This window comes from Nipponia nippon, unplaced genomic scaffold, assembly GCF_047370975.1.
Source record: "Nipponia nippon isolate SJK-2023a ecotype South Korea unplaced genomic scaffold, ASM4737097v1 scaffold_4, whole genome shotgun sequence".
In the NCBI taxonomy this organism is placed as follows: Eukaryota; Metazoa; Chordata; class Aves; order Pelecaniformes; family Threskiornithidae; genus Nipponia; species Nipponia nippon.
Genome location: NW_028262358.1, coordinates 13,302,636 through 13,315,807, shown reverse-complemented (window position 1 = coordinate 13,315,807; position 13,172 = coordinate 13,302,636). Strand labels below are relative to the sequence as shown.

At 39.1% G+C, this 13,172-nt stretch overlaps 1 protein-coding gene across 16 annotated transcripts in view; it reads left to right on the top strand.

Annotated features, from left to right (window-relative positions):
- Positions 1 to 13,172, top strand: part of MAP4K3 (mitogen-activated protein kinase kinase kinase kinase 3) — an 88,040-nt gene that overhangs the window by 49,121 nt on the left and 25,747 nt on the right. For 10 of the 16 annotated variants that reach the window (XR_015708302.1, XM_087775154.1, XM_087775150.1 and 7 more), the window contains 7 exons: positions 2,825 to 2,883; positions 4,075 to 4,113; positions 4,409 to 4,462; positions 8,120 to 8,162; positions 9,170 to 9,332; positions 10,326 to 10,432; positions 12,221 to 12,262. Coding sequence is in view for 15 of the 16 variants with exons in the window: in XM_087775154.1 (XP_087631280.1) it covers positions 2,825 to 2,883; positions 4,075 to 4,113; positions 4,409 to 4,462; positions 8,120 to 8,162; positions 9,170 to 9,332; positions 10,326 to 10,432; positions 12,221 to 12,262 (507 nt within the window). In the remaining variant the exon portion in view is untranslated. The remainder of the gene's footprint in view (positions 1 to 2,824; positions 2,884 to 4,074; positions 4,114 to 4,408; positions 4,463 to 8,119; positions 8,163 to 9,169; positions 9,333 to 10,325; positions 10,433 to 12,220; positions 12,263 to 13,172) is intronic. The other 6 variants (XM_087775158.1, XM_087775151.1, XM_087775160.1 and 3 more) reach the window with 3 other exon arrangements.

The following is a 13,172-nucleotide window of genomic DNA, read 5'->3' as shown; positions in this document are numbered from 1 at the left end:
TCCCAGTGTTTGTTCTGGCATCCTCTTACATAGACTCACACAACCTGTTTAACCTCCTTGTTTGAGAGTCTGGTGTCATCTTATGTTTCCAGTCTTGTTGTTTTCTGCTCTAGAGCCTGAATCCTCGAAATACCTGTGCTTACATGTGGAAGTTTTTGAGATTGCATAGAAGTAATTTAAGTACTCACAGTAAAGAAAGTTAAATCTGTGTTTCTTTGTGGTGGATTGGAGTATGTCAACTGGTGGTGAGGACCAGCAGAAGGGAATTGCCTAGATAAGGTGACAGATATTGGGAGTGATGAGGAGACTGAAATTGCAGAGTGCCTAGGATGGCCTTTCGTGAGGGAAGGAGACTTGCTGAGCTTGTTTGGAGCAAGAAGAAGGAGGAGTAGAGATTTGGGGCATAGGAGGAGGATGAAACTGTGAAGAAGGAAGATAAGGACAGCAGAAGGGATCAAAGATACCCACACTGATGCCTGACCCCTTCCACCTGCTATTTTGCAGAGCCCAGGACACGTTCCTGGAGAGGAATAAGCCTTCCTGCCTGCCGGCACGGCCACTTGTGAGCCCTTCTTTCCTGTCATCTAACTTTCTAGCTCCACTGACAGATGTCTAGGGGGAAAGTCGGGTGGCCCTCGTGAGTCAGATCCATAGAAGTGGATGGGGTTTGGTGGTTTTGGAGTTTCTTTGTTTAATTCTAGAAAAAAGATGTGTAATAAAGTTGGTATGAGGATTGAAAAGTCAGTCTCTCCATGGTTCAGGGAATGCCAGCATCGGGCTTGTCTTTGCAATTTTTATTCAACCCTCTGACCTATGCATTCTTTTACATCAAGTAATTATCAGTTACATATTGTTTTTTCCATAGTATCTCACTTGTCTTGGGAAAATATGGAAAGTCACTGAAGCAATCAAGTGCTACTGACAGCAGTGGTAGAAACACCTATGTGGAGACTACTGCTTAGCTTTACAGAGCAGAATGGAGGGTGCAGTAAACAACCTGGAACTCCTTGCCGAGCAGAAAACAATATGCATAGCTTTGTATTAAAGTGATTGCCCTTCAGTCTGGAACTGAAAGCTGCAGTGGCTTCTGCTTCGTCAGCTTGGAGCACTGGCAAATCTAGCGTGAGACTTTTCCTCTGATTTTTAAAAATGCCCTTTTGAGAGATCAGCCCAATGAGTTGTCATAGTCTCATCCAAGCTTACTGCACTTATAGCTTGGATATCTGGGCGTCTTTCTAAAGGATGGCATGCTTTTGACATGGGCTGCAGCTGAAAGAGGCCTGTTTGACAGAAGATGTTGGGAGACCTTTAAAATGCTTTCTGGAAAGGAGCAATGTAGTTCCATTTATCACTAAGTTAAGTGGTTGTCCTGGTTTCAGCTGGGATAGAGTTAATTTTCTTCCTACTAGCTGGTAGAGTGCTGTGTTTTGGATTTAGGATGAGAATAATGTTGATAACGCACTGATGTTTTAGTTGTTGCTAAGTAGTGCTTACACCGGTCAAGGACTTCTCAGCTTCCCATGCTCTGCCAGTGAGGAGGTGTATAAGAAGCTGGGAGGGGGCACAGCCAGGACGGCTGACCCAAACTGGCCAAAGGGCTATGCCATACTGTATGACATCATGCTCAGTATATAAGCTGGGGGGAGTTGGCCGGGGGGGCAGCAATTGCTGCTTGGGGACGGGCTGGGTGTTGGTCAGCAGGTGGTGAGCAGTTGCATCACTTGTTTTTCCTGGGTTTTGTTCCTCTCTCTTTTTTGTTCCTTTCCTTTCTGTCGTCGTTTGTATTATTATATTTTATTTCAATTATTAAACTGTTATTACCTCCACCCACGACTTCTCTTACTTTTGCCCTTCCAGTTCTCCCCCTCATCCCACCCAGGGGCAGGGAGGGTGAGCAAACGGCTGTGTGGTGCTTGGTTGCCAACTGGGGTTAAACCATGACTCTGGTCAATAACTCCGTTCTCCTGGTGAATACGCTTAGCGTTTTGGGAGCAAATATATGCTCAGATTTTCTCCTGTTGTGATCTACCTGAAGAAAAAAATACCCTGTAATTATATCAGCATCTTCCCAGCAGATGCAGATTTGATGGTGCTTCAGTATGGTCCCTGTATTCCCATTAGTGCATTAAATTTGTATGCCATATGGCGTCTGTTGAATAACAGTGTTGGAGGCCTATTGGCACTTCTTTTTCTAAGTAGCCCATGCTCCATGCTTGCTTGAGTGCTTGACTTTGCTGTTAATACTGTATTTTTCCTTTCAATATGAAGGTTGATCTTAAAGTATGTATGAGAACATATATAGTTAACCTTTAAAATATGTATTGCTATAACCAGAGCTATAAAAACACTTTTACTGTCTTCTCTGCTTATTTCTTTAATGTCCCCATGTGCTAAAGGCATTTCAGGCTCTCTGCCAGAACTACTCCCCATCTGAAACGAATACTATAATGTCAGTGATGGATGGCTGGGTTCTCTAAGGGGTCTGGTAGATCACAAAGTCCCTTTTTTTTTTTTAATTATTATATTATTTCTGTTGTTGTTTTGTTTCCTTTTCTGCAGCTGACTTTATTTGAGCAAAGGATCTGTGTGTCCAAGGAAGGGGCTAAGGTTGGAGTTTTAAAAGAAATTAGCGATGCAGCAAACTGGCAGAGAGGAGATTTTTGGGTGCAATGGGCCCGAGAGTGGTGTTAGGGCCCTGGAAGGCCAAAGAAACAAGCTTGTTTGGTAGCTCAGGTGTGGCAGAGGGGAGAACAGCAGCATGACACAGGGTATGTGTTTGATGCTCACCTGTTCGTCTTAAAGATTCATTCTCTTGTATTTATAGGATCTACAGCTAGAATATGGTCATGGTCCTCAGTGTGGCTACTTCTTGGGTGCAAATAAGTGAGTAAGCAATGGCTTTTTCTGTCTTTAATTCATTCAAGACTGCTTTAATATAAAAATCACAAATGCGTGTTAAACACATCAGCTGAAACAGAGGTAGTAAAATGTCAAGCTTGTTTGTATCAGTTACAACTCCAAAATCACGATTTATTTCTAAAAGAATAGTAATTCCAATGATATAGAATTACAGCACTTTTCAGTATTTGGGGCTGTGTTGACCATATATCCTCTATGGTGCTGTAAGCTTCCTTTTAAGAGCTGTTGTCTTGGTCTGCTTGTTAACAAACTGTTCTGCATGATAGGTCCCACAGAGCACAATTTTACCCCATCTAGGAACTACCAGTGCTGCTCTTTGACATTCCTTTATGCCCTTCTTCATGTTGTAGGGCACTAGGAACATTCAATTATAGATGCTTTAAAAAATAAAACTTACCTGTCTCAGCAAAGTCCTTTAACTTCATGCTCATATATTTAATAATTTTGTTGTATTAATCGTATGAAATAGTTTTCCATGTAATTCTTCCTTTCCACCCAATTTCTTAATTTACATTTATGCATGTCAGAATTAGGATGCCTAGCTTTGCTTTGCTAAATTAAGTCATATTAAAAAAATGCAGAAAATCTAATCATAGGACATGATATTTTTATGCAGTCTTTTAGTTGGAGAAAATAGGAATACTGATATCTTCCAAATTCCTGTTGTTTCTCATCCATGTGTTTTGCCTGCTATTCCTCCCTGTCTGTGTTTTCAGACAAAGACACAAAAATGAAGTTCAGAATGTTACAAAAATTAACTAGGGAAGAATGAATTTATTCCAATAGTAGTTTAATCCTCCTGTCAGTCTGATTTTTTTTTTTTATGATTATGATTTTCTTGGATAGTGTGGATTTGTTTTAAATTGGATCAAGCTAAGACAGTCTTTGTTTTACAGCATAGGAACACAGACCACTGCACTTAATAGCAATACATTAATAAATGCATATGAAAGTGTGTTGTGTAAAAAATAAATTTAAAAAATGCAGCTATGTTCATTTGTATGTGGATGTTCGATGTATGTTCTGAAAGCCAGCTGAAATAACATGCTTTGGATTATTTACTGATAGAATCATAGGAGCATTTGCCCTGGCTTTTGATAATTAAGTTTGTGTTCCACAATTAAACTATGTTCTTATTCTTATTTAATGCTGAAGGAGTCTCTTAAAATCAGTTGAAGAAGAGCTGCATCAGCGGTAATTCTATTCTTTTTTTTTTTCCTCTTGTGTGTTTCAAAGTCATTTGTGCGTTGATTTCTTACGTCTGTCACAACTAGTTCTTGTTTGTCCCTGTACTTGCTGAGAGGATATGGGAGAGGCTTAGTTGTCTGGATTGCAGCTGTGCTTTAAAGGCTAAAAATAACGATAAAAAGCTAAAAGACAGTAAAATTCTGTGAAAGAGGTAGTAGGCCTTGAGCTCAGAATTTTTCACAGTAGCCAAGGTAATTTCAATACAACTCACTCAGCCATAGTACCTTGTTCATTTCCTTAGGGGACATGTGGCACATTTAGAAGATGATGATGATGCAGACGATGATGCTAAACAGTAAGTCCTTTCTTCTTGTAAAAATAAATAAATATATATAAAAGCTGATTCTTGAACAGGTGAAAATTAAAAAAAAAATTGAATCATGTTATATCCCTAATAGCTCAGGATTCTTTTTCTTCTCTAGCATGTTTAAAGACAGGCATTTAATGTTGTTCCTAGATTACATCACCATAAGTTTTCTTATTCTGCTGATAAACTTGTGATAAAGAAGGGGGGGGAAATCTTGTTCCTCGCTTGATACAGTTGTCCTTTTATCTTCTATTTTTGAACAAAATCTTGGTGTAGTTACGTTGAGCCAGTAATTCCTCTGACCCCGGTCCTGGTGTTGTCTTTAGAGCTAATGACTGTATATTAAAATAAAGCTCTTTAAAAATACCTAAAATATATACATAACTGTTTTTTCTAGGTGATTGAGTTTGTTCTGTCCACATTCTCAGCTAGGAGGATGCTTGTATGCGTGCTTGGTTTTGGAATAGAGCTGGCTCCCTTACCACAGAGAGAGCAAGGTTATGTGACTGAAAAGGCAGTATCAATAGGCATGTGTTACATTAATTATGCTCATATTAAATTCCACTGGTATAAGTATTTTTGTACTCTTTTTGATTGACAGATGAGAGTTGAAACAGTTTAAAGTGCACAGCCAGCATGTGGAAATTTACATTCCTAAACAAATCTGATGTAAAGACCAAAAAGAAAAATGCCATTGAGACAGAATTCTTGTTTACTTTCTGTTAATGGATAATTTTGAAAGCTGTTGCTTCATACCAGAAACCCATAAAACATGTGTTATCTATTGCTGGCATCTGTCTCTTACAGAGAACCAAGTATCTCTTCCACCCCTGAGTTATTTTACTGCTGTTCTTTTATAACAAAGGCAGTGTTTTTTATTGCTGTACTGAGCGTGAGGGACAGCCTCCTTCAAGAAGGGTAAAGCTACCAATAGTGTCTGATGTCAGCTAGGTGACAAGTATGTTAAACTTGCATTGTTTAATGATCAACTTCTCAACTTTTCAAAAATTTTTAGTCAGTTTTTAGCAGGCTTTATTCCCTTGCTAATTCCTTAAGAAAGTCTTCATATTTCACTATTAAGTGGTTCTTTAAAGGCATGATTGATTACGCAGTTCATCAATAATATGCAGCTCCTGTGTCTTGTCTTTGAGAGGAAGAGGTAGATAGTGCTACTCATTGATTTGCTCCCCTGCATTTGTACCAAGCTGAGAACCTGCTTTGCTCATAGCTGGATAGGCCTTGGTAATGATAACTCAGGCTTCCTGCACTGTAGGATGTAACAGCCCCCTGTAGCTCCATACCGCCAGCTCCACTCTGATGGCCTTCACTGAAGATGCTCTGGATATCTGCACTGCTGCAAGCCAGCTCAGCTTGCTTCCTCCATCCATACTAATCTCTGGGTGTTTTTTGTGTACAGCTGTGTGTGTGTCTGGTCATTTTTGCTTAATGTTTCTTTTTTCCTCCTCCATTTCTTGATCTGTTTGCAGCCAGTATCATCAACTTCAGTAATGTTCCAGGGCTTGGAACCTCTTGATCCCTGCTGTCTTGAAGTGCTTGCGCTGATTTCGTTGTTCAATGCTTTGAGATCCTTGTTCCTTGCACGAGCTCCGTCAGAACTTCCAAACAACATTGGCTTTAGCTGCTTCTGTCGTTGTCGAGTTTCTGCGGATTTTCTTTTTCAGGTTAAGCAAGAAAGAACCTGATAGCTTCCAGAGATGTTCCAATTCATCTGACCCTAAGGACAGTCACCAGCGGTCTTCCAAAAAAGTCCTGGTGTTTTTTGCTTCTTTCTGTGTTTCATCCTAGGTACTCTTGCCCTACAGAGAGGGCCTGACAATTTCCTATAAGCACAGGGGTAAGCCTTGAATGCCTCAGCTTTGGATCAGACAGATTCTGTATCTGTGCCTTTCCTCTTGGAATCTGCTTGAGCCCAGTATTGCTGCTGCAATATGTTGGTTCATCAGCTCGGTCTCGGATGTCTTTCTCTGGAGCCCACTGAAGATTCAAGGCTTTTGTTTGATTTGTATTCTGTGAGATGGAGCTGCAGTTGAAGAGCACATGTGACATTGGTCACTTCTCCCTTCAGATCCAGAACAAAAACAATGAAGCAGCTGTACACCTTCCAGTCCATGACTCTGAAGCTGGGTGATCCATAGCAGCAGGGAATCCACACACTTCAGGGAACAATATAAAATTCTCTCTCTTCATTTCATAATTTTGATTGGTTTTGATATTTCTTTTTCTCTCATGTGCAGCAAAGATGATGATGCTTGAAATTCCTGGTTATGGAAGCTGTGAAAGTAGAAATTATTGGGGCACTGCCCTGCGTGATCAGCGGTGACAAACTGCACATAAACCTTGCTGTTGAAACCAGGGCACACAGTCCTGTGTACAAACATCTGTCATGTTTATGCCAAGTTGTTGGCTTTTTTTGATTTTTACATTTGGCTGCCCAGTAACAGTGATGGCTGTCTGAGATGGAGGGAAGAGTATGAAAGAAAATACAAGTGGAACTTGGACACACGTGACTGAGGACTTAAGCTTGGTCCCATGTTATGAAGAGAAGATAACTTCCACCACCATAGCAGCTGAAGTGCATGACGCAGGGTAAACCATTCTCAGAAATCCCCTTCTAGCTTCTCTGAAATAAAAGCAACTGATAAGATGCCAGGACAGAAACTCCTGAAAAGAATATGAAGCAAAGCAGACAAGTTGTTGATCTGTAAGCAAGCAAACAGATATCTTACTACTTGGATATTTTCCCAAAACTTTTTGGAACATAATTTAAAAATAAGGAAAATATTGTGTAAGAATGTCAAGTTTTCACAGCTGTATTCCTAATTTATTTAATGGAAATAATGTTCTGTTCCAAAAGATTAGGAAACAGGACAGCCTAAGAGTTTTCAAAAACATAAAAAATTTAGGACTTTTTAAAAAATGCAGCATATTCTTTAAAATACAGAACCAGCAGAGGAAGAATGCTCCTGATGCTTCAGCTTTCCTGTTTCCTGCTGGTATCTTGTACTGTTGAGCCAAGCTGTTGAATTGTTCTTGCTTTAAAAAGTTGTCTTTCCCAAGGTTTCTGTGAAAAAAGAAGCTCATGGAAGGAAAAAAAAACCCAAACAACCCAGACAGTAGGCTGCCTGTCCATTGCAAATGGATTTTGCTTTCATGTGCAAGGCTGTTCTGAAGAAGTCAGTGGTAACTTTTTCAAGGAATGGTATTCATCAGTTTTCTTGTAACTCCCGTTTGCCCTGTATACCTACAGATGGCCCTTTATAAAAGCTCACTGATATCCTACATCTTTCTCCTCTCAACAGAGTAAATATCAGGCCTGCTCTGCATCTCCCTGCTTTTTTCTGCACAAGTATGTGCATCTTCAACAAATCAGTTCATGTCCCTTTGTGCTCTCTGGGGAGGATCTGTGATACTTGAGTTTTCGGATAGCATCTGTGGTATGCACAGCAATAACAAAATGTTTGAAAGTATTCATGATGCAGTTATTTGGATATAATAGTGCTGTTGACAAGTTAATGGTGTTTATTTGTATGGCATTTATAAAATCCTGTATCCTCTTGAACACTGCAAGATGAGGTTCAAAGAGCTACGCTGGATAACAGTCTGTTTTGTTTCTTTGCTTTGTAGTGCTACTATGAAACCTAAAGTGCCACCTCCTTTACCACCTAAGGTAGGTGAGGGGGATTTTGTTGCCCGGAATAAAAGGACACTTTAAATAAACAAACAAATGCAGAAGTGTCTAAACTGATGGTTCTCTCACTTGAGCCATGACTTGAAGACTTGAATCAAGTCTTAAGTCAAAGGTATATCCAGGGGGTTGACCTACATGTTCATAGCCTTTAATTGCAAGTCTGCATGAAGTCTTCCACTGTAGGGTATTTGTCAGCATGGAAGTGCTGTTTCTGACTAATTGCACTTCTGATACTTTGGAAGGAATAAATTGGATAGTTAAAAAATTTAGTGCCACAAGTAATTTTTAATAAAGACCTGCCAAATAAAGCATCTGCTTGCTAACTTTCGGTGTCTGAAAGGTGATCTTCAGAGTCATGCCTGGATCAGGTTAGGTTTTGCATGCTGCCACTTGAAGAGTAAGTGAATCTTTTCACACTGAAGTTATCTTAATATAAGCAAAAATAAAAAGAAAAAATACTTTTTTTTATTTTTGTCTAGCTGTCAGACAAAAAACTGCAGCTTTGATTACTTACCCTCCTGCACTATCTATCTTTGCATAACTGAGAAGGATTTTACAAGCAGCATTAGTGCAGCCAGTGTCTAAGCAACGTTGCCCTTTGTGGTTACATCCCGTATATATTTACACAAGGTTCTGGCCATATCATTGAATGTTCCCAAGTTTCTACTTAAATATCTGCTTTGGTTATCTGTAGTCATAAACAGTGACATTCCCACATGCCCAATAATTGTTTAATGCATGACTTGAATACAATGATTTTGAATTCATCCTTTGTCAATAACAAGGTTTTCCTTATTGCTATGCATTTCCTCCTAGTTTGTTTTTTGAAAGAAATTTGCATGGCAGAACATGTTGCTTTATCAATTTACTTGTGAAAGTTCCAGGATCCAGATATTGCATGGGTTTTTTTTTCCTCATTGAGAAGTAACACGGATGCTTTGAATCTTTTTTTCATTATGTTTTTATTATTACTATGTCTTTTTCAGCCTAAATCCATCTTTATCCCCCAAGAAACTCATTCTTCTGAAAATGATAATCAAGGGACAATCAAGAGATGCCCAACATCAGAGAGTCCAGCAAAATCTGCGTCTCAGGTTCCACCCAGACCGCCACCTCCTCGGTTACCTCCGCAGAAATCTAGTGCTTTAGGTAATAAGAGTGACACCAAGAAGTATACAAATATTTCTTAAATAATCGAATGTGATTTTATTTCTACATCCTCACCTATGCACACATTAAAACATACTGTGGTAATTTTTCTGTGGTGGGCAAGTAACAGAAAGTGCATGAAAGCCAAAATGCATGAAGAAAGTGTGCTTAAACTCTTAAGAGGGTCAAAGGTACCCTCTAGTAAAGTCACTGACACTATTCCTGCTGATGCCATTGGTGACACAATTGCTTTTCTAAGCAACAGGCTTTTGTAGTGTATCAGCATTGTTGCAGGGAATAAAAAAGGTTTCCTGTATGTAGGTTTCGGATTCTGTCCCTGTGTGTCAACTGTTGTTGTCATTTGACATGTCAAGAATAGAGTTTTGCTTTCAAAGTTTGCTTTTATACGTAATGAACTGGGTTGGGTAATATAGCAGGTAATTCTGTTTGTTTATTGTTTGCTCAGACTGTTCCTTTTATGCTTTTGTTAAAGGCTAATGCTTTGAGAGTTGTCCTGGACTGGCTTGTTTTAAGCAAGCTTAATTTCTGACTCTTAATTGATAGCTCTTCCTTTGCTACATATTTAGTACTGCAGTTGATGTGTTACAGATGTGACTGTAATGCTTAAGCATCCAGTCCTAAGAAACGCCTCAAGGCTATTTATGAAGAATTGATAATTGAAGCATTAGCTATAGCCAAGTTTTTCTTTAGATATGTTAAATACCTTTTTCCTCATAACTGTGACTGCACGCCCTTTTATGCCCACAATAGATTTGTTGTATTAATTACCATAAGCCATGGACTAAGTTGAATATGGCTCTATAGACGGTTATATGTGCACATGGAGGAACATGTATGCTTTAGAAATAAATTAGGATATTGGAATGTGTTCTGACGTAAGTGGAAATTTTGGCCCTTCAAAATTGTTTTTATGCTAGACTACTCTTTGAGTTGAAGATAGAAGAATACATTTTAAAATATGAATCTTTCTAGGTAATGGAGTCACTTCTGTACAATTAAATGGTGAAAGAGAGGGATCACCACATCAGAATGAAGCTAGAGACACTAATTTTTCAAGGAAAGAAAAGAAAGAAATACTGGTATGTATTTAAACTTTTGGGTGTTATTTTAAAGTTGTCTCAACTCTTTTACATGTGCAATGAAAAGGAGCGGGCGCACTCTTCAGTATAGAAATGATGCTGGATGGCATCTTGTTTACTTTAAATCAAAGCACAGTTTTGCTAGATCGTCTCGTTGTGATACAGTCTTAAGCTGAAGTTTGAGTTGGTGTTTTCATTAGCAACTAACATAATCATGAATATACAAGATTTGCTTGCTTGTATTCACATACTTGAGAGACATGTAATGAGAGCGAGATCCTGCAAGAGAGAGGTAATGTGTTGTACTGAGCAATGACTCTTTAAGCAAAAGAGGAAATTAAGGAATGTGCTGCCACCTGATGGCTTGCTGGAGGATTTGGCTGGCCCTGGGAAAGGAGCTGAATCAGGGCTGTTGCCACATGAGTCCTTCTCCTATCCCAGATGTAGGCATACAGGCTTTTTGGTGTTCAGGGGGGAAAAAAGATGGAGAAATGTAGACTGAGGGTTCAGATATGCAAGCTGTTTGCCTGCTGGCCTCTGGAGCTCTGGATTTCAGGGTTTAGCAGCTTGGGTTTAGTGTCAGACTTGAGCTACGTATACTCACATGAAGTTGCACTCATGGAGAATGCAGTTTTACATCATGTGTAATCTGATCCAGCTGTGAGCTGAGGAAGGGGAATATTCCTGCATCCCTTTCTCCTCTTCCAAATGAGTTTTTCCCTCAAAGCAGCAAATGGCTTCCAGAGTGGTCACTCTACTATGATGCAAAAGTGCAAATGTGAGATAGGAGAGAGTGGGACATCTTTAGTTACATCAGATTAAACGTAACATGAAACTGCAGTCTTTGGGGGCTTCTTCTAAGGATGAGGTTGGGAATGTCACTCTTTTGAGAGAAGTGAAGAGGAAATAGAGCAGAAATATTGTGTGCTTTTTTGTTTTGTTTTAAGGAAGTGCCAGTAATACTGGCAATACTTTGGAAAGTATGATTTCCTGAACTGCTTTGAACTTGGCATTTGAAATTGTGTTCGAAGTTTCCTGTATTACCTGTAAAATACGTTTCTTCAGAAGCATGTTTTTACTAGGAGAAATTGCTAAAGGAAAGTGGGTCTGGCACTGATTGATAGAGTTTAACTCTGCTTGTAATGTTGAACAATTGCTGCAATATTGCTTAAACTTTGTATTGCTGGATATGGCGTTCTTTCAGGCATCATCATAATGTGAAAATGTTGCGCTATAGACTATGCGGACATTCAATGAGGAGATATTAGGGAATCATAGTAGAGGTTTTAATGAAAGAAAATAACACTAGCAGTTTGCGGTGTGTGGTCACTAGAGACCCGGGGTTAGCAAACTCATACAGAATTATGGAAGTGTTGGTTGGAAAGGAGGTCTCCAGCCTAACCTCATGCTTAAAAATGGGACTGTAGCCAAAGCTCAGCCATGGCTTTCAGATCTAGTACATGTGGCACTGGACACAGCAGAGTGTCCCAGTAGGTGCCTAGTGCCTTCCATTTAGTGTAGTGTAGAAATTTACAACACAACTCTAATTATTGTCTTAAAAAATCTGCAGGGAGGGTTTTGTATCTATTTCTTATGTAGATATAAGTATTGGCATTTTATTTTATCTTAATATAATTATGCTCAATTATTTATCAAGTGCTTTTAACAGCATTCTAAAAAAATATTTTTAGACTTGTATTTTGGTTATGCTGTAGTGTGGGGAGAGAATATGCATGTTCATGCATATGTGCACGTGAGTGTAAACATACTTTAACTTTTATTTTCTAGAAACCAATTAGTAATGGCCTTCCTCCTACACCTAAAGTACACGTGAGTATTACTGAGTCATACAAATGCATGTTGGAAGCAGGACATGTTTTCTTACTAAAGCTGAGAGATTACATTTTTTGAATGTTTATAGTATTTTTTTTTAATTATAAAAGTGAGTAGCTACAGGTATGGTATTTCAGAAATCACCCTTGATTTTGTGCTCTTGAAATACATTTTGGAAGGTTTTTGTTTGCTTCCTTCATTAAAAAGTGAATGAGAGTTCTGTGACTAATGTCACAGAAGTACTTTCCGCATACTGAAGGTACTTACTGATCTGAGGAGCTGATGCCTCTTGGGAATTGCAAATAGGTCAAAGTTTATATTATGCAGCTCCAGGTTTCAAAACTTCTGAAGATAGGATTCATAGATGCTTTAGGCCTGGAAATAACTGTTGCAGGCATCTATATGCACCTTCCTAACATAAAGCAAACTAGAATTTCATTGTAATATCTGTGCAGACCTGACACTGTGCTTTTAGCCAGCACCGCGACCAGAAGAGCCAGTCTTTCCTTCTTCTTGACCGTTTGTTTCTGCCCTCACCACTCTCCTCCTCGTGTGCTGGAGCATGCATTCATGTAGTTGTGCTGTGCACCAAACAGGGGATTAACCTGATTTTAAACTAACCTTTTTATTATGTTACTCCTAAGGCAGGTAAGCTTCTTATCTTTGGATAAGAAAATAAAATTGCTACAAGGATGTGTAAGTGCAAATGATATTATTTTCTGCTTCCTACCTGTTTTAGAGAAGCAGGACAGGTTAAGGTAGATGTCATGCTTCTGTTCCTTAGAACTATAATCCCTTGCATAAATGCACAGGATTGTTCCAGAGCTCTGAATTCTTGATATGTTTAGCTTTGTTTATTGAGGTCAATCCTGTTTTATTAAACTAAATGCATGGCCTAGGAGTGCGC